Source organism: Leucoraja erinacea, chromosome 10 (assembly GCF_028641065.1).
Source record: "Leucoraja erinacea ecotype New England chromosome 10, Leri_hhj_1, whole genome shotgun sequence".
NCBI lineage: Eukaryota > Metazoa > Chordata > Chondrichthyes > Rajiformes > Rajidae > Leucoraja > Leucoraja erinaceus.
In genome coordinates this window covers 57,769,926-57,790,928 of record NC_073386.1, presented here as the reverse complement: position 1 = coordinate 57,790,928, position 21,003 = coordinate 57,769,926, and the positions used below count along the sequence as shown (strand labels likewise).

Sequence of the window (21,003 nt, the reverse complement as noted above, 5' to 3'; positions counted from 1 at the left end):
GGGGGGGGGGGTTGGGGGATAGTGTGGGGGGGGGGGTGAGGATAGTGGGGGGGGGGTTGGGATAGTGTGGGGGGGATTGAGGATAGGTTGTGTGGGGGGGGGTTGAGGATAGTGTGGGGGGGGGGGTTTTCTGTGAGGATAGTGTGGGGGGGGGTTGGGTTAGGACCTAGTGTGAGGGGGGTTGAGGATAGTGTGGTGGGGGGGTTGAGGATGTTAGTGTGGGGGGGTGAGGATAGTGGGGGGGGGGTTGAGGATAGTGTGGGGGGGTTGAGGATAGTGGGGGGGGGGGGGGGTTGAGGATATGTGTGGGGGGGTGAGGGATAGTGTGGGGGGGTTGAGGATAGTGTTGGGGGGTTTGAGGATAGTGGGGGGGGGGGTTGAGGATAGTGTGGGGGGTGTTGAGGATAGTGTGGGGGGGTTGAGGATAGTGTGGGGGGGGGGGGGGGGTGAGGATAGTGTGGGGGGGGGGGTTGAGGATAGTGTGGGGGGGTTGAGGATAGTGTGGGGGGGGGGTTGAGGATAGTGTGGGGGGGGGGGGGTTGAGGATAGTGTGGGGGGGATTGAGGATAGTGGGGGGGGGGTATGAGGATAGTGTGGGGGGGGGGGGGGTTGAGGATAGTGTGGGGGGGGGGGGGTTGAGGATAGTGTGTGGGGGGGGGGTTGAGGATAGTGTGGGGGGGGTTGAGGATAGTGTGGGGGGGGGGGTTGAGGATAGTGTGGGGGGGTGTTGAGGATAGTGGGTGTGGGGGGGGTTGAGGATAGTGTGTGGGGGGGTTGAGGATAGTGTGTGGGGGGGGGGTTGAGGATAGTTGTGTGGGGGGGGGGGTTGAGGATAGTGTGGGGGGGGTTGAGGATAGTGTGTGGGGGGGGGGGTTGAGGATTAGTGTGTGGGGGGGGGGTTGAGGATAGTGTGGGGGGGGTTGAGGATAGTGTGGGGGGGGTTGAGGATGTGTGTGGGGGGGGTGAGGATAGGTGTGGGGGGGGGGTGGCTTGAGGATATAGTGTGTGGGGGGGGGGGTTGAGGATAGTGTGGGGGGGGGGTTGAGGTAGTGTGTGGGGGGGGGGGTGAGGATAGTGTGTGGGGGGGGGGTTGAGGCTAGTGATGTGGGGGGGGTTGAGGATAGTGTGTGGGGGGGGGGGGGTTGAGGATAGTGTGGGGGGGGGGGGGTGAGGATAGTGTGGGGGGGGTTGAGGATAGTGTGTGGGGGGTGGTTGAGAGATAGTGTGTGGGGGGGGGGTGAGGGATAGTGTGGGGGGGGGGGGATGCGGATAGTGTGGGGGGGGGGATTTGAGGATAGTGTGTGGGGGGGGGGGATTGAGGATAGTGTGGGGGGGGGGATTGAGGATAGTGTGGGGGGGGGAGCTGAGGATAGTGTGGGGGGGGGGGAATGAGGATAGTGGTGGGGGGGGGGGGATTGAGGATAGTGGGGGGGGGGATTTGAGGATATGTGTGGGGCGGGGGTTGAGGATAGCGGATGGGGGGGGGTGGAGGATAGTGTGGGGGGGGGGACTGAGGATAGTGTGGGGGGGGGATTGAGGATAGTGTGGCGGGTAGGGGGGGGGGCTTTGAGGGGCTAGTGTTGGGGGGGGATTGAGGATAGTGTGGGGGGGGTTGAGGATAGTGTGGGGTGGGGGGGTTGAGGGAGTGATAGTGGGGGGGGGGATTGGAGGATAGTGTGGGGGGGGGATGAGGATAGTGTGGGGGGGGGGTTGAGGATAGTGTGGGGGGGGGGTTGAGGATAGTGTGGGGGGGGTTGAGGATAGTGTGGGGGGGGTGGTGAGGAAGGTTGGGTGGGGGGGGGGGTTGAGGATAGTGTGTGTGGGGGGGGTTGGGATAGTGTGGGGGGGGGGGAGTTGAGGATAGTGTGGGGGGGAGGGATTGAGGATAGTGTGGGGGGGGGGGCATTGAGGATAGTGTGGGGTGGGGGATTGAGGATAGTGTTGGGGGGGGGGGGGAGGGTGAGGATAGTGTGGGGGGGGGGTGAGGGATAGTGTGGGGGGGGGGTTGACGGATTGTAGTGTGGGGGGGGGGTTGAGGATAGTGTGGGGGGGGGGGGGTTTAGATCGGGAAGGATACGTGGGGGGGGGATGGGGGGGGGATGAGGATAGTGGGGGGGGGGGGGTTGAGGATAGTGTGGGGGGGGGGGATTGAGGTAGTGGGGGGTGGGGGGGGGTCGGTGGGGTTGAGGATAGTGTGGGGGGGGGGGTGAGATAGTGTGTGGGGGGGGATTGAGGATAGTGTGGGGGGGGGGTGGGAGGATAGTGTGGGGGGGGGGGGATTGAGAGGATAGTGTGGGGGGGGGGTTGAGGATAGTGTGGGGGGGGTTGAGGATAGTGTGGGGGGGGGGGGTGAGGATAGTCGACTGGGGGGGGGGGGGGGTTGAGGATAGTGTGGGGGGGGGGGTTGAGGATGCAGGATAGTGTGGGGGGGGGGGTTGAGGATAGTGGGGGGGGGGGGGGGGGGTTGAGGGATAGTGTCGTGGGGGGGGGGATGAGGATAGGTGGGGGGGGGGGGGTTGAGGATAGGTGGGGGGGGGGATGGGATGAGGATAGTGTGGGGGGGGGATTGGAGGATAGTGTGGGGGGGGGTGAGGATAGTGTGGGGGGGGGGGATTGAGGATAGTGTGGGGGGGGGGGATTGAGGATAGTGTGGGGGGGGGGGGTGAGGATAGTGTGGGGGGGGGGGTGAGGAGAGCGTGGTGGGGGGGGGGGCCGGGGGTTGAGGATAGTGTGGGGGGGGGGACGTGAGGATCGTAGGTTGGGGGCGGGATGGGGATAGGGTGGGACGGTGTTGCGGGGGGGGGTGTGGGGTGGTGAGGATAGTGTGGGGGGGGGGGATGAGGTAGATGAGTGGGGGGGGATTGGGATAGGGGAAGTGGGGGGGTAATTGAGGATTATAGATAGGGTGGGGGGGGGGTTGAGGATAGTGTGGGGGGGGGGGGGTGGTGCGGAGTAGTGTGGGGGGGGGGGTGAGGATAGTGTGGGGGGGGGGGTTGATAGGATGGGAGATTTGAGGTCGTGTGGGGGGGGGGATTGAGGATAGTGTGGGGGGGGGGTTGAGGATAGTGTGGGGGGGGGGGGGAGGGGGAAATCGTGTGTGGGGGGGGTTGAGGATGAGTGTGGGGGGGGGGGTGAGGATAGTGTGGGGGGGGGTTTGAGGATAGTGTGGGGGGGGGAGATTGAGGATAGTGTGGGAGGGGGGTTGAGGATAGTGTTGTGGGGGGGGGTTGGGATATTGGGAGGTGGTGGGGGGGGGTTGAGGATAGTGTGGGGGGGGGTTGAGGATAGTACGTGGGGGGGGGTTGAGGATAGTTGTGGGGGGGATTGAGGATCGTGGTGGGGGGGTTGAGGATAGTGTGGGGGGGGGATTGAGGATAGTGTGGGGGGGGAGGAGGATAGGTGGGGGGGGGGGTCGAAGTTGAGGATAGTGTGGGGGGGGTTGGGATAGTGTGGGGGGGGTGTTTGGGAGGATAGGGTGGGGGGGGGGGGGGGGTTGAGGATAGTGTGGGGGGGGGGGTTGAGGATAGTGTGGGGGGGGGGTGAGGATAGTGTGGGGGGGGATATGAGGATAGTGTGTGGGGGGGGGGATTGATGAGGATAGTGTGTGGGGGGGGGTGGAGGATAGTGTGGGGGGGGGTTGAGGATAGTGTGGGGGGGCGGTTGGAGGATAGTGTGGGGGGGGGGGGGGTTGAGGATAGTGTGGGGGGGGGTTGAGGATAGTGGTGGGGGGGGGGGGTTGAGGATAGTGGGGGGGGGGGGGTTGAGGATAGTGTGGGGGGGTGGGTTGAGGATAGTGGGGGGGGGGGGATTGAGGTAGTGTGGGGGGGGACAGGTGGGAGAGGGAGGAGTGTGGGGGGGGGGGTTGAGGATAGTGTGGGGGGGGGTTGAGGAGGATAGTGTGGGGGGGGGGGGGGGTGAGGATAGGGTGGGGGGGGGATTGAGGATAGGGTGGGGGGGGGATGATGATGCCGTGTGGGGGGGGGGGGGGGTTGACGATAGTGTGGGGGGGGGATGGATGATAGTGTGGGGGGGGGGAGGAGTGAGGATAGTGTGGGGGGGATTGAGGATAGTGTGGGGGGAGGTTGAGGATAGTGTGGGGGGGGGGCGCGGTTGAGGATAGTGTGGGGGGGGGAGAGAGGAGGATAGTGTGGGGGGGGGGTTGAGGATTAGTGTGGGGGGGGTTTGAGGATAGTGTGGGGGGGGGTGAGGATAGTGTGGGGGGGGTTGAGGATAGTGGGGGTGGGGGGGGGATGAGGATAAGTGTGGGGGGGGATTGAGGATAGTGTGTTGTGGGGGGGGTGTGAGGATAGTGTGGGGGGGGTTTGAGGTAGTGTGGGGGGGATGAGGATAGTGTGGGGCGGGGGGGTTGAGGCTAGTGTGGGGGGGGGGGGGTTGAGGATAGCGGTGTGGGGGGGGTTGAGGATAGTGTGTGGGGGGGGGGTGGGTTGAGGATAGTGTGGGGGGGGGGGGGGTTGAGGATAGTGTGGGGGGGGGGGTGGAGGATAGTGTGGCGGAGGGTCCGGAGGAGTAGTTGGGGGGGGTTGAGGATAGTGTGGGGGGGGGGGGTTGAGGATAGTGTGGGGGGGGGGGTGAGGATAGTGTGGGGGGGGGGGGTTGAGGATAGTGTGGGGGGGGGTTGAGGATAGTGTGGGGGGGGGTGAGGATCGTGTGGGGGGGGATTGAGGATAGTGTGGGGGGGGGGTTGAGGATAGTGTGGGGGGGGGGGGGTTGAGGATAGTGTGGGGGGGGGGTTGAGGATAGTGTGGGGGGGGGGGTTGAGGGATAGTGTGTGGGGGGGGATTGAGGATAGTTGTGGGGGGGGGATTGAGGATTAGTGTGTGGGGGGGGATTGAGGATAGTGTGGGGGGGGGGGTGGGAGCCGATTGAGGATAGTGTGGGGGGGGGGGGATTGAGGATAGTGTGGGGGGGGGGTTGAGGATAGTGTGGGGGGGGGATTGAGGATAGTGTGGGGGGGGGGGGGATTGAGGAGAGACGCCGCCGGCCGGTGCTGAGGCCCGGGGATGGAGCGATGGAGGGAGGGGGGGGGGAAGGGAGCGGCGCGCCTCCGGGGCCGGGGTGGGTGGCTGTGTGTGTGTGTTGTGGGGGCGGCCCCTACCGCCGGGTGGTCCCGAGGCCCAAAGGGACTCCACGCTCCCGCCGCCGCCGCCATCAGCGTCCGTGTCCGTGTACGCCCCCCGCCCCGGAGCGTCCCGGTTCCCCCGGACATTGGTTCCGCCGCTCGCCAAAACCATTCATCCCCTCCTCCCACCACCTTCTATCCTTCCCCTTATCACCTCCCCTCTTCTCTCCCTCTCTTCTAATCCCCTCCTCTCTCTTCCCCTTCCCCTCTTTCTCCCTCCCTTATCTCTTCCTCCTCTCCCTCCCCCCTCCTTCCTTCCCCCTCTCCTTCCCCCTCTCCCTCCCTCCTCTCCTTCCCCCTCTCCTTCCCTCCCTCTCCCTCACCTCCCCTCCCCCTCTCCTCCTCTCTCTTCCCCTGTCATCCCCCTCTTCTCTCCCTACTTATCTCTTTCCCCTCTCTTCCCCCTCTCCCTCCTCCCTTCTCTCCTCCTCTCTCCCTACTTATCTCTTCCCCCTCTCTTCCCCTCTCCCTCCATCCCCCCCAGTGTTTTTTTAGATTTGGTTAGTTCAGTTTTTGTGGATTTTGGGTTTAAAATAGTGTGGGTGTTTGGTTATGGAAATATAAGTAACTGCAGATGCTGGAAACGAGCAAAACACAATGTGCTGGAGGAGCTCAGCAGGTCAGACAACACTCTGGAGGGAATGAAGAGACAAGTTTCAGGTCAGGACCCTTCTTCAAATAAATCTGTTGTCATCTGCCTATTTGCTCCACAGAAGCTGCCTGATGTTCTGAGTTCCTCCAGCAGTTTGGGTTTTTTTTTTGCATGCTGTGCTTACGTAACTAAAATTGCAAGGGACATGTCAACTTTTCAATTCAATGTGCAGCTCAGTTCAAAATGGGCAAAGGTCATAATTTCATGTTCTGGCTCGAACGTAACTTTTTCTGAGAGAGAAACCTTGTATCAGGAGTGACAGGAATCCTGAATTTTAACTGGGATTAGGTTAGATGTTGTTCAGAGACACAAGGAACTGCAGATGCTGGAATCTTGAGCAAACCACCAAGTGCTGGAGGAACTCAGTGGTCAGGCAGCATCTCGGGTAGACTTAGACAGGTGAAGTGAAATGTCATTACTGTACCTGCCTCAATTACTTCATCTGGCAGCTCGTTCCATATACACACCACCCTCCATGTAAAAAAACTGCCCCTCACGATCCAAAAGGGTACAAACTACAATTCTCATGGTAACAATTTACTATAAAATCTTTTATGTGGTGACAGAAGACTAAAACAAAACAAATTAAAACAGCCTTGTACATGGACAAATTGTTTCATTGTTTTAAATCCTGGGCACTCTATTATTACTAGGTAAAAGTCCTCTTCCTTGATCTTATATTAAACAATATAGGAAGCATAGGCAGAGAGGTATAGTTTAATTGTCATGTGTAACGAGGTACAGTGAAAAGCTTTTTGTCGCGTGTTAAGCAGTCAGCGGAAAGACTGTACATGATGATCGACCCATCCACAGTGTACAGATACAGGATAAGGGGAATAACGGTTAGTGCAAGATAAAGTCCAGTAAAGTCCAATGAAAGATAGCCCGAGGGTCTTCAATGGGGTCGATAGTAGCTCAGGACTGCTCCATATTTGCTGGGAGAATGTTCAGTTGCCTGATAACAGCTGGGAAGAAACTGTCCCTGAATTGGGAGGTGTGCGTTTTCACACTTCTACACCTCTTGCCTGATGAGAGAGGGAGAAAAAGAGTGACCAGGGTGAGATCGGACTTGATTATGCTGGTGACCTTGCCGGGGCAGGGTGAGGTGAGAAGAGGAGATGGATAGAGAAATATAGGGACAGGAGATGGTAGTTCAGAGTTGCCCTGGTGGATTGAATGGAGAAGTTCTGCAGAGTTGTCACTAAAACTGAGTAATTGATATAAAAGGTTACAAGTTGGGACCCCAGCAGGAAAGATGCTCTTCATAAGCCTGAAGATAGACACAAATTCTGGAGTAAATGGGGCTGTCCCAATGTACGAGGTAATTCAAGAGCTCTCCCGAGTTAAAAAAAAAATCAAACTCGTGATAAGTACGTAGCGGGTACGTCGGAGCTCGGGACGTCTCTTAATGGCTCGTAACGCTAACGGCAGGTACTCGGGAAACGTGGTAAGCTCGTGAAGATTTTTCAACATGTTACCGTATTGCCGTAATTCTCCGAGTTTGATCAGGGGAAACTTGGGAGAACTCTTGAATTAGCTCGTACAGTGGGACGGCCCCATAGCTCAGCGGGACGGGCAGGATCTCTGGATAGGAGGAATGGGTGACATTTCTGGTCAAGACCCTTCTTCTGAAGATTCTATTCCTTTTCTCCTGAGATGCTGTCTGACCGGCTGAGCTACTCCAGCTTTTTGTGTCTATCTGCATTAGTTGTGAAGCATTTTAGAATGGTCTGTGGACGCGCACGACACAGCATACAAGCATAACTTATAGGATGTTTAAGAAAGAACTGCAAATGCTGGAAAAATCAAAGGTAGATAAAATTGCTGGAGAAACTCAGCGGGTGAGGCAGCATCTATGGAGCGAAGGAAAAGGTGACGTTTCGGGTCGAGACCCTTCTTCAGACATAGAAGCAATAGAAATGGGACAAATATAAAAGAGTACAAATGAAGGAGAACAAAATTCTCAAAGGAAGAAGGTGAGAAATGAGAGAAAGTTCATAAATTCATGTCAACGGAGCAGAATTAGGCCATTCGGCCCATCGTGTCTACACCATTCGATCAAAGCTAATCTAGCTTTCTCTTTCAACCCATTCTCCTGCCTCCTCCCCATAGCGCCTGACACCCTTACTAATCAAGAATCTATCAATCTCTGCTGTAATAATTCCCAATGACTTGGCCTCCACAGATGTCTGTGACAATTAATTCCACAGATTCACCACCCTCTGACTAAAGAAATTCATCTTCTCATTTCATAAGGTACATAATTTTATTCTGAGGCTATGACTTCTGGTCCTAGACTCTCCTACTTGTGGAAACATCCTCTCCACATCCACTCTGTCCAGGCCTTTCACTATTTGGTAAGTTTCAATGAGATACCCCCCTCATCCTTCTAAACTCCAGCGAGTACAGGCCCAGAGCCGTGAAACGCTCATCTTACGTTAACCCAATCATCCGTGGTATCATTCTCGTAAACCTCCTCGGGACCCTCTCCTGTGCCAGCACATCCATGCTCAGATATGGGGCTCAAAATTGCTCACAATACTCCTGACCAGTGCCTTATAAAGCCTCAGCATTACATCCCTGCTTTTATATTCCAGTCCTCTTCAAATTAATGCTAAAGGGCCCGTCCCACTTTCACGACCTAATTCACCACCTTTTTTACTCGTGGACAGTGTTCATCATGCTAGAAAAACGCCCCCGACCTACTTGATGCCACGAGTACCTACGACTAGCATCACGACCTACCTAACACCTCCTACGACCTTGTGACGACTATGCTGCGAGTATGAGTAAAGGACAAACTCAGCAGAGGTCGTGAATTAGGTCATGAAGGTGGGACAGGCCCTTAACGCTGCATTTGCAAAGTCAACAATAACAAACAGAATGGAAAAGCAAAGATGGGATTTCTAACCTCTCCCTATGTTACGATATGGAGGCTGCAATGTAAAATTGGTTATATGTAGGAAGGAACTGCAGATGCCGGGTTACAATGAAGATCGACACATAATGCTGGAGTAACTCAGCGGGACAGGCAGCATCTCTGGAGAGAAGGAATGGGTGACATTTCGGATCAAGACCCTGAAGAAGGCATTACATTGAATTCTTAAAAAAGGCATTACGTTAACTTATTTATAAAGAAAAGGTGTTACATTTAATTATTTGTCTGATATCAAGTAAGCACCTCTCAATATCATCTTGGGAAAAGAAATGGCACTAAATAAAGTCAACAGGAGAAATCTGAAGGAGGGTCTCGACCTAAAACGTCACCTATTTTTAGTTTAGTTTAGAGATACAGCGTGGAAACAGGCCCTTCGGCCCACCGAGTCCATGCCGACCAGCAGTCCCCACATACTAACACTACCCTACACACACAATAGGGACAAGTTGCACTTATACCAAGCTAATTAACCTGCAAACCTTCTTGGAATCGTTAGAGTGTGGGAGGAAACCGAAGATCTCGGGGAAAAGCCACACAGGTCACGGGCAGAACGTACAATCTCCTTACAGACAGCACCAGTAGTCAGGATCGATTCCTTTCGCTTTTCTTGTATTCCTTTTCTCCAGAGAAGCTGCCTGACCTGCTGAGTTACTCCCGTACTTTGTGTCTATCTTAGGAGAAATCTGAATCATCTCGAGCGCTTCCCATCGCAGTTGGATGTCACTAAAACAAGGGCTGATTGTTCAGCGTAAGTGGTGGATTACAAAGAGAACAATGTTCTGTAGAATTCTTCCATCTGTTTACTATGCTCTCATTTTTCTTACATTTACATGGAGTAAATGAGTTGATTATGTGGAGGGCTTGGTTGACTGAATTGTAGGATATTTTAACAGTCCTCTCCGTTTCGTCTCCAATTGCCCCCGTTCCTTGTTCTGCATCACCTGTATTCCTTTGACCTCTGCTTCTTCATAATGTCGTGTGTGTTATTTTCTTCATGGCTTTGCCCGCATTTGCAGTTGCCTTTCTTATGGCCGTGAACAAGCCAAATAAAAATGTTTCTTATTCCAGACCAAGTGTGAGATGCATTTAATAGGGCAAAATATGAATGAATGCCATCCTTTGAGAATTTAATGTTTTACTGAATGGAGCTTTTAGGTATTTAGGAATTGGTTCTTTCAGCATGTTTCAAATATCAATCTATGAGAGTTGTCAGTCTGTGGAATTCTCTGCCTCAGAGGGCGGTGGAGGCCGGTTCTCTGGATACTTTCAAGAGAGAGCTAGATAGGGCTCTTTATGATAAGGAAGTCAGGGGATATGGGGAGAAGGCAGGAATGGGGTGCTGATGGGGATGATCAGCATGATGAATCAGGGCCATGCCTATCTCGTATTATCTCTGAATGGCGGTGCAGAGGCTCGAAGGGCCGAATGGCCTAGAGGCCTGTGGCTAAGGGGATCCTATGTCTAGAAGTTTACGGGATGACTGAGTTGGATGATCAGCCATGATCAATTGAAATACAAAAGGGCCGAATGGCTACTGCTGCACCTATTTCTATGTTTCTATGTTCTTTATCTATTGTTTATGGATGACGTTGAAATGCAAAATATTAGCACCATAACTTCTGCGTTAGAGGCAAACAGGCCCTTCGGCCCACCGAGTCCATGCCGACCAGCGATCACCCCGTACACTTGCACTATCCTATACACGCGGGACGATTTACAATTTTTTAAACTGAAGTTAATTAACTCACACACCTATACGTCTTTGGAGTGTGGGATAAAACCGGAGCACCCGGAGAAAACCCACACAGTCACAGAGAGAACGTACAAACTCCATACAGACAGCACCCGTATTTAGGATCGAACCTGGGTGGCTGAAGCTGTAAGGCAGCAAACCTACCGCTGCGCCACTGTTCTGCACGTCCTCTTTAGGGAGTCCCTCAGGGTTGAGGATGACTTATAGAGTCATACTGCGTGGAAACACGCCCTTCTGACAAATGTCCCATCTACACTATTCTTCTGGAATTTTTTGAAGAGGTTACTAGGGAAATTGACAAGGGTAAAGCAGTGGATGTTGTCTATATGGACTTTAGTAAGGCCTTTGACAAGGTTCCTCATGGAAGGTTGGTTAAGAAGGTTAAACTGTTGGGTATAAATGCAGGAATAGCAAGATGGATTCAACAGTGGCTGAATGGGAGAAGCCAGAGGGTAATGGTGGATGGCTGTTTATCGGGTTGGAGGCAGGTGACTAGTGGGGTGCCTCAGGGATCTGTGTTGGGTCCTTTGTTGTTTGTCATGTACATCAATGATCTGGATGAAGGTGTGGTAAATTGGATTAGTAAGTATGCAGATGATACCAAGATAGGGGGTGTTGTGGATAATGAAGAGGATTTCCAAAGTCTACAGAGTGATTTAGGCTATTTGGAAAAATGGGCTGAAATATGGCAGATGGAGTTTAATGCTGATAAATGTGAGGTGCTACACCTTGGCAGGACAAATCAAAATAGGACGTACATGGTAAATGGTAGGGAATTGAAGAATACAGTTGAACAGAGGGATCTGGGTATAACCGTGCATAGTTCCTTGAAGGTGGAATCTCATATAGATAGGGTGGTAAAGAAAGCTTTTGGTATGCTAGCCTTTATAAATCAGAGCATTGAGTATAGAAGCTGGGATGTAATGTTAAAATTGTACAAGGCATTGGTGAGACCAAATCTGGAGTATGGTGTACAATTTTGGTCGCCCAATTATAGGAAGGATGTCAACAAAATAGAGAGAGTACAGAGGAGATTTACTAGAATGTTGCCTGGGTTTCAACAACTAAGTTACAGAGATAGGTTGAATAAGTTAGGTCTTTATTCTCTGGAGCGCAGAAAGTTAAGGGGGGACTTGATAGAGGTCTTTAAAATGATGAGAGGGATAGACAGAGTTGATGTGGACAAGCTTTTCCCTTTGAGAATAGGGAAGATTCAAACAAGAGGACATGACTTCAGAATTAAGGGACAGAAGTTTAGGGGTAATATGAGGGGGGACTTCTTTACTCAGAGAGTGGTAGCGGTGTGGAATGAGCTTCCAGTGGAAGTGGTGGAGGCAGGTTCATTGGTATCATTTAAAAATAAATTGGATAGGCATATGGATGAGAAGGGAATGGAGGGTTATGGTATGAGTGCAGGCAGGTGGGACTAAGGGGAAAAAAAGTTGTTGGGCACGGACTTGTAGGGCCGAGATGGCCTGTTTCCGTGCTGTAATTGTTATATGGTTATATGGTTACACTAGTCCCACCTACCTGTGCTTGGCCTATATCCCTCTAAAGCTTTCCTGGCCACGTTCCTGTCCAAATGTGTTTTACATGTTGTTATAGTACCTGCCCCAACTATCGAGTCTTATAGCCCGATCCCTATACCCACCAACCTCTGCATGAAAAGTTTAGTTTAAAGATACCACATAAAACTGGCCCTTCGGCCCATTGAGCTCACGTCTACCAATGATCACACCAGTTTTATATTATCCCACTTTCACATCCTACACTCTAGGGCAATTTATAGCAATCAATTAACCTTCAAACCCTCATGTCTTTGGAATGTGGGAGGAAACAGGTGCACCCGAAGAAAACCCACATGGTCACAGGGAGAACGTGCAAACTCCACACAGACAGCACCCGAGGTCAGGTTCGAACCTGGGTCTCTATTGTGAGGCAGCAGCTCTGCCGCTGTGGCCACTGTATCTGCCTCAACTACCTCCTCTGGAAGCCCATACACCCAACACACTCTGTGTGACAAAGTTTACTTTAGTTTAGAGATACAACACAGAAACAGGCCCTTTGACCCAACTTGCCCATGCCAACCAAATGCCCATCTACACTGGTAGCACCTGTCTATGTTTGGCCCATATCCCTTTAAAGCTGTACCACCATCCACCATATGAAAAAAATACTCTTCAGGTTCCCAATAAATCTTTCCCCTCCCAGCTTAAACCTATGGTTCTTGATTCCACTACTCTGGGTAAAAGACTCCCTATCCACGCTTGAGGACAATAGGAACTGAAGGCTCTCCTGAGGGTAGAGCAGCTGGTGGACACCGCAAGGTTCTCCACAACATCCGTACTGCTCCTTAGTTGAGTTTAGTTTAGAGATACAATGTGGAAAGAGGCTCATTCCGGGTCCGTGCCGACCAGCGATCTCCGCACATTGACACTACCTTACACACACTGGGGACAATTTACACTTATACCAAGTATACAACCCCAAGCCAAGTAACCTACAAACCTGCACGTCTTTGTGGTATGGGAGGAAACCGAAGATCTAGCAGAAAACCCATGCGGTCACGGGGAGAGCGTGCAAACTCTTTAGAGACAGCACCCGGAGTCGGGATCGAACCCAGGTCTCCAGCGTGCAAGCGCTGTAAGGCAGCAACTCTATCGCTGCGCCACCGTGCCGCTCCGTGTTGCATGCTATAGTCTTTGAGCTGACTGGATAGCATGCAACAAAATAGCTTTTCACTGTACCTCAGTACACATGACATTAAACTGAGCTCAACTGAACCCTTTGGATCACATCATGGTTATCGCAGAAACATCTTTAATTTGGAAATTGCTCATCGTCAAGGTGGGAGTTGTTTAATAAGATAACAAGATCAGGCAGGTGGAGGAGATTGTGGGGAATGAAGGCTGGTACCAGGTTTGTTCGGAGAACAGGAGTGGACTTCAGTACCACCTTAGTAGAGGACACAGGCACTGAGGAAATGGGTCAGAAGTCCGAAGAAGGGTCTCGACTGAAAACGTCACCCATTCCTTCTCTCCAGAGATGCTGCCTGTATCTGATGCCGCTGCCTGAGTTACTCCAGCATTTTGTGTCTATCGTCGGTGTGGAGCAAATGGACCTTCTTGATGCGAAGAAAATGCTACGGTCAGCAAAATGGCTGAAGTAGTTGAAGGTTAGTAGCTGGAGGTGTGGGAGAGATTGAAACAGAACAGTGGCAATTAAATAGAAGAAGAATAGATGGGTGTGGCAAGAAAGTTTGTGAACCTTGGGTGAAGCCCATGTGGTATTCATTCCCTCGTAAATATCTTCAAAATAATTGATAGCTATTTTACGTGGAGCATTTTTCTATTTACACATCAGAGCATTCCATGTGTCAACCGCTTTCAGAAGTGGTTTGTGATGAATACAATTGACATTCAGACAAACCACTTTGATTTTAGTTCAATGAAATGCAAGTGACAAGAAATAACAAAAATATTGAAACGTGTGCACTTTTCTTTAGCCCTTGATTTTCGATAACATAGCAATTCTAGGTTTAGTAGCCAGGGGCATACACTTTTTTTATTTTAGAGAATTCCACCGAATCACCACTCCCTGTGAGAAAAAGTGTTTCCTCGTCTCCGTTCTAAATGGCTTACTCCTTAATGGAGCAAGCCCAGCTGCTCCATTCTCTCAGCATATGACAGTCCCGCCATCCTGGGAATTATAACCTTGTAAACCTACGCTGCACTCCCTCAATAGCAAGAATGTCCTTCCTCAAATTAGGGGACCAAAACTGCACACAATACTCCAGGTGTGGTCTCACTAGGGCCCTGTACAACTGCAGAAGGAGTGTCAAGGGTTATGGGGAGAAGGCAAGAGAATGGGTTGAAGAGGGAAAGATACATCTGTCATGATTGAATGTTGGAGTAGACTTGATGGGCCGAATGGCCTATGTCTGCTCCTGGAATTTATGAACGTAAAAAGGATTCAAACAAGAATGAACTACAAATTAAAACTATCCTTGATTGGACTTTCCTGGTTTTACCTTGCACTAAACGTTATTCCCTTATCATGTGTCTTATACACTGTAAATTACTGGATTGTAAGCATGTATTGTCTTTCTGCTTACTTATTTTTGGTGAAGATATTTTCTTTGTGTCCTCCACAAAACTCGTGCACAATAGACATCCTACATGGTCTGGAGAGCAGTTGGGATTCCATCCTGAAAAAGCCTTCGTGAGGTTAATTAAAAAGTCCCAGTTAATTAAAAAATTACAATTATCCAGTGATTCATATTTTAACGTTTCAAAATTATTCCCATTGTTCTCGGAATGCTTCCAAACCCCATTGGTCTAATTTGCCTTGAAGAATCTATTGGTACATTTTCCGCCTAATATCTTCAAAATAGTTATTACTGATTTAACTTGTGGATTCATTTAGTGTTTGCATGTCGGGACATTCCACGTGCGAGAAAAATCGCTGTGAGAATCGGCTTCTCACGGATACAATCAACATTCAGCCATTCAGCTTAGACTTTGATGTAGTGGAACGCAGAGGCAAGAGAATATAACAACACTATTTAAACGTGCGCTTTTCCTTTAGCCTTTGATTTTCAATACCAGGGCAACTCGAGAATTTTTGGTAGCCAGGTGCATAGACTTTATTTTGTAAATGCTATGTTTAAACACCGCAGATAGACTCAAAATGCTGGAGTAACTCAGCGGGACAGGCAGCATCTCTGGAGAGAAGGGCTGGGTGACGTTCTGGGTCGAGACCCTTAAAGTGCCGCAGTAGCTGTCAGAGATCCTATAGCAAGCTCCACTATAGGATCTTTGGTAGCTCTTGCAGATAATGATGGCTTGTTTGTCGGTTGGCTAAATATTGTAAATATTGGATGTAAATGGCTGGGCACTGTCCAGTGATAAACGTAAAGAGAAAGAGAGAAAATAGAGATAGAGATAGTATGTGTGTGTGAGAGAGAGAGAGAGAGAGAGAGAGAGAGAGAGAGAGAGAGGGAGAGAGAGAGAGAAGAGGGAGAGAGATGGAGAGAGAGAGAGGGAGAGAGAGAGAGAGAGAGAGAGAGGAGAGAGAGAGAGAGAGAGAGAGAGAGAGAGAGGAGAGAGAGAGAGAGAGAGAGAGAGTGGAGAGAGAGAGGGAGAGAGAGTGTGTGTGTGTGTGTGAGTGTGTGTGTGAGAAAACGAGAGGGAGAGAGAGGGAGAGAGAGAAACGAAAAAAGAGAGGAGAGAGAGAGAGACGAAAAAAGAGAGGAGAGGGAGGAGCGAGAGAGAGAGAGGGAGGAGAGAGAGAAAGGAAAGGGAGAGGGAGAGGGAGAGAGAGTGAGGGGTGAGGGAATAAGGGAGAGAGAGAGAGAGAGAGAGAGAGAGAGAGAGAGAGAGAGAGAGGATATAAATAAATAAGTACGGGTTAGGTGTACACAGAGTCACACACTGACACTCCCAGTCACAACAGGCCAGGGAGGTTGGCGTTAACACACCTACTGGGAACATGGCTGCATACACACATCTCTGTAGCCCTCTCATCTGCCTGCTGCTCTCCCTGATAACGGCTGCGAGCGACCAGCCTTACTTCGCAGAAGAAACGCCAGTGCGGGAGTCGCCTCTGCAAAGACCGAGTGTCCTGCTGGCTCTCATCGCCCGGAACGCGGCGCACTCCCTGCCCCACTATCTGGGTTGCATCGACCGCCTGGACTATCCGAAGGACCGCATCGTTCTCTGGTGAGTCTGCTTCAATGGTGTTTCTTCATTCAACTGTAAAAGTTTAACGCCGGCTGCCATAAAGAGTTGTGAGAAGCAGAGCAGGTTCAATCTGTTCCGTGGATTCGGTCCGTGGAACTAAGTAGCCGATAAGTTGGTTGCCCGAGCTGGATACTGATTTAACATCACGCCTTCTGAAGCGTGAAAGAAAGATATGCCGGGCAAGATATTTCCCAACACACACCCGAGTTGCGAGTGCCTGGAACTAACTGGCTGCCTGAAATGGTGCTGGAGACAGATATCACAGTGTTGTTCATTAGGCTTTCAGACAGGCGCATGGACACGGAAGGGTTTAGATCAGATGAAATGAGTTTAGAAACAAGGAAATGCTGGAGTAACTCAGCGGGTCAGGCAGCATCTGTGGAGAAACATGGATAGGTGACGTTTCACAGAGTGCTGGAGTAACTCAGTGGGTCAGGCAGCATCTCTGGAGAACATGGATAGGTGACGTTTCACAGAGTGCAGCAACTCAGTGGGTCAGGCAGCATCTGTGGAGAACATGGATAGGTGACGTTTCACAGAGTGTGGAGTAACTCAGTGGGTCAGGCAGCATCTGTGGCGAACATGGATAGGTGATGGTCCGGAACGGGGCGCTTCTTAGAAACATAGACAATAGGTGCAGGAGGAGGCCATTCGACCCTTCGAGCCAGCACCGCCATTCAATGTGATCATGGCTGATCGTCCCCGATCAATAACCCGTGCCTGCCTTCTCCCCATATCCCTTGATTCCACCAGCGCCTAGAGCTCTATCTAACTCTCTCTTAAATCCATCCAGTGATTTGGCCTCCACTGCCCTCTGTGGCAGGGAATTCCACAAATTCACAACTCTCTGGGTGAAAAAGTTTTTTTCTCACCTCAGTCTTAAATGGCCTCCCCTTTATATTCTAAGACTGTGGCCCCTGGTTCTGGACTCGCCCAACATTCGGAACATTTTTCCTGCATCTAGCTTGTCCAGTCCTTTTATCATTTTATATTTTGACATATTTACGTATAATTTACATATAATTTTATATGTTTCTGTCAGACTTGGTTTAACCTGGCACCTTGTTCGGCACAGATATCGTGGGCCGAAAGGCCTGTTCCTGTACTGTACTGTTGTGTGCGTTATATTCTAATTCCTCCTCGCTACTCGGCAGCGTTCAAACGTGAGTGTGGCGAGTACAGTACGTGTTGTCAGACGGCAATGTGGTGTTTTACTTCACCAGGTCATCAAATACACAGAGGCCGGTGGAAACGAAGGTAGTGGGCACCGAATCCCCGACGCTCCCCAATCTGTGGCCACTATTGCCGGCCTCTGTGTATTTAATAACCCGGGCAGGCAAAACAACACGTTTTGCATTGTTTAATAACCACAATATTGGGGTGAGATCTGGGGCAGGGATGACATGTTTTGACACGCCAACTCGGGTGTGGTTTAACAGCAGGCGAATAGTGTATTTGATTTTCCAAAACAATCTTTATTCTTCAAGAAACATAATTACCATGTGGAGGGACAGTGCTCAACTCTCCACACAATCTTGGTGCCTGTACCTTCAATATGTACTATACTCCGTTGTAATAACACCCCCGTGTTCCTCGCCCACAACATGTAGGCACTATAACACCATTTAAAATACATTTGTGTCGGAAGGAACTGCAGATGTTGATTTAGACTGAAGATAGACACAAAAAGCTGGAGTAACTCAGCGGGTCAGGCAGCATCTCTGGGTGATGTTTCGGGTCGAGACCCTTCTTCAGACCGGGGGGTCAGGGGAGAGGGAAACGAGAGATATAGACGGTGATGTCGAGATATATTTGGACAGGTACAGGGATAGGAATGGTTTAGAGAGATACGGGCCAAACACAGACAGGTGGGACATGTGTGGATGGGGCATCTTGGTCGTCATGGGCAAGTTGGGCTGATGGGCCTGTTTCCACGCTGTATGACTCGATTACACTATTGTGGTACCCCTTGGGTGACATCCCTTACCTTGTTTGAAGGTAGACATAAAATGCTGGAGTAACTCAACGGGACAGGAGAATGAATGGGTGACGTTTTGTGTCGAGACCCTTCTTCAGACTAGGATTAAGAGTTTAGATAAAGAAAAAGTCTCAGATAAAGTCAGATTAAGATTCTTGATTAGTACGAGTTATGGGAAGAAGGGGGGAGAATGTGGTTGAGAGGGATAGATAGATCAGCGATGATTGAATGGCGGAGTAGACTCGATGGGCCGAATGGCCTAATTCTACTTTATGATCTATGAAGTTTACTCTCCCAGTCCTACAAGTGTTCACTTTGATTGCTGTACAATATTGCAATGTGCTCTACACACGAGCGTGTGAACTGTTTCCCAGTGTCCAATATTACACCAGAAAGTGCTGGAGGAACTCGATGGGTCGGGCAGCATCTGTGGAGAGATCCACTCTGAAGAAGGGTCCCGGCCAGGAACGTCGCCTGTCCATTCCCTCCCCAGATGCTGCCTGACCCGCTGAGTTCTTCTCGCACCTTGTGTTTTAGTTTAGAGATGCAGCACGGAAACAGGCCCTTCGGCCTACCAGCGACCGCCCGTACTATCCTGCACACGAGGGGCAATTTGAAACATCACCGAAGCCAATTAACTTTCAAACCTGCGGGTCTTTGGAGTGTGTGAGCACCCGGAGAAAACCCACACGGTCACGAGGAAAACAGACAAACTCCGTACAGACAGCACCTGTAGTCAGGATCGAACCCGGTTCTTGGGTGCTGTGAGGCAGCAACTCTACAGCGGCACGTATTCGCATGTTTTCAATATTAAATCAGACAAAGCTTAGATCTTAAGGAGACGCAAGGAACTGCAGATGCTGGAATCTTGAGCCAACACACAAAGGTGGTGGAGGAACGTCAGGCAGCATCTGTGGAGGGAAATGGATAGGCGACGTTTCGGGTCGGTTCAGTCTGAAGAAGGGTCGCCACCACAAATGTGTAGAAAGGAACGGCAGGTGCTGGTTTCCACCGAAAATAAACTCAAAATGCTGGAGTAACTCAGCGGGACAGGCAGCATCTCTGGAGAGAAGGAATGGGTCGAGACCCTTCTTCAGACTGAGCTGACTCTGTGTGTGTCCATCTCCCGGGCAGAGACGTTACCTATCTATTCCCTCCACAGATGCTGCCTGGCCCGGTGTATTCCTCCAACACTTTGTGTTGTGAGAAATATTCCCTTCTGTGATTTGGAAAGACAGCTGCTTAATCTAGAATAAGAATTTCCGCGTATACTTTATCTCCTGAAACCCCCAATATGTTTCAATCAGAAGTCTGTACTTGTATGAAAAAGTACATCTCGCCATAACGTTGCCCCAAGCATGACGCCGTGGGACAAAGACATCGCGCCTAGCTTGCAACGATTGTAAGTAACGCCATTGGGAACCAGGGAGAAGATTATCTGAAACATCATATCAGACACCTCATTGAAATGTAACGAATAGTGAAAGCCCTGGATGTGGAGAGGATGTTTCCACTGGCGAGAGAGTCTAGGACCAGAAGTCATAGCCTCAGAATTAAAGGGCATTCATAAGATCATGTGGAATTAGCCCATCAAGTCGTCCGCCATTCAATGGTGACTAATCTATCTCTCCCTCCTACCCCCATTTTCCTGCCTTCTCTCCTTAACCTCTGACACCCGCACTAATCAAAGGAATGTGCGTTTCTCTAGGAAGGAGACGAGGAGGAATTTCTTTAGTCAGAGGATGGTGGGTTTGTGGAATTCATCGCCACAGAAGCCTATGGCGACCCAGTCAATTGGTATTTTTTAAGGCAGAGATGGATAGATTCTTGATTAGTACGGATGTCAGAGGTTACGGGAAGAAGGCAGGAGAATGGGGTTAGGAGGGAGAGATAGATCAGCCATGAGAGAATGGCAGAGTAGACGATGGGGCGAATGGCCTAATTCTGCTCCTATCACTAATGAACAAGGAAGTGCAGATGCTGGCATGTTGAGTGCTGGAGAAACTCAGCGGGACAAGGAAGCATCTGGGCAGGGGAATGAACGGGCGACCTTTCTCGTATCACTGGAAGATTGTCTATCTGGTCCAAGGGGCGAGAGATTTCACTCTTCACATTGGCGCCCCCCAAAAATCAGATCAACAATGCCTCATGGATTGACTAACCCCAGGACTCCCCACAATGAATGCTTCAAATTTCTGAACTTGCCATGGACACGTTGGAACTGGCCGCTGACCCCTGGAAGGCCAGGAGCAGCGAGTGTCCAATGTACCCGGCGCCCTGCAGCCCGGGCAATGTGGACCAGAGCGCCTTGCTGGAATTCTTTAGCTGCGAGTTTGGAAAGGGGAAATAAGGGAGCTCTGTTTAAAAAGCGGACTGTGTGTGTGCGCCTGTGTTTACACATGACACACCAGCACGTGATTTAGCCCTCGCTTTTTTATTCCTGGAGCTGTTTGAAATATATCTAACCCAGGGTCTTGGAGGAGTTAAGGCCGCTTACAAATGCGTCCTAGACTTGTCCAAGCGGCGGCTTGGTTCAGGACTTTCTGACCTCGAGGCCTTTAGGTCACTTTACATCGATGAAACTTGAGGATTATTATTGTTGATTCAACGTTAAAAAAGAAACGCTCACGTTCCCCAGTTGGTAACAATGAGCAATTAGTAGTCTTGGTCTTTACAGACACAAGAGACGGGAATCTTGTGCTGGACGAACTCAGCGGGTCGGGCAGCATCTGTGTGGAGAGGAGACACAAAATGCTAGAGTAAGTCACCGGGTCTGGCAGCATCTCTGGACAGAAGGAATA

At 50.9% G+C, this 21,003-nt stretch overlaps 2 protein-coding genes across 4 annotated transcripts in view; one reads left to right on the top strand and one right to left on the bottom strand.

Moving 5' to 3' along the window:
- Positions 1–5,191, bottom strand: part of tsen15 (TSEN15 tRNA splicing endonuclease subunit) — a 45,280-nt gene extending 40,089 nt beyond the window's left edge. Inside the window, exon 1 of the mRNA XM_055642430.1 lies at positions 5,117–5,191. Coding sequence (XP_055498405.1) covers positions 5,117–5,170 — 54 coding nt within the window. The 5' untranslated portion in view covers positions 5,171–5,191. The remainder of the gene's footprint in view (positions 1–5,116) is intronic.
- Positions 5,192–5,691: 500 nt separating this feature from the next.
- The window catches only part of LOC129701273 (procollagen galactosyltransferase 2-like), a 248,648-nt gene continuing 233,336 nt past the window's right edge, over positions 5,692–21,003 (top strand). Inside the window, exon 1 of one of the 3 annotated variants that reach the window (XM_055642428.1) lies at positions 5,692–5,800. In XM_055642428.1, coding sequence (XP_055498403.1) covers positions 5,715–5,800 — 86 coding nt within the window. In that variant the 5' untranslated portion in view covers positions 5,692–5,714. Of the gene's footprint in view, positions 5,801–15,817; positions 16,204–21,003 lie in introns of those variants that run through there. The other 2 variants (XM_055642427.1, XM_055642426.1) reach the window with 2 other exon arrangements.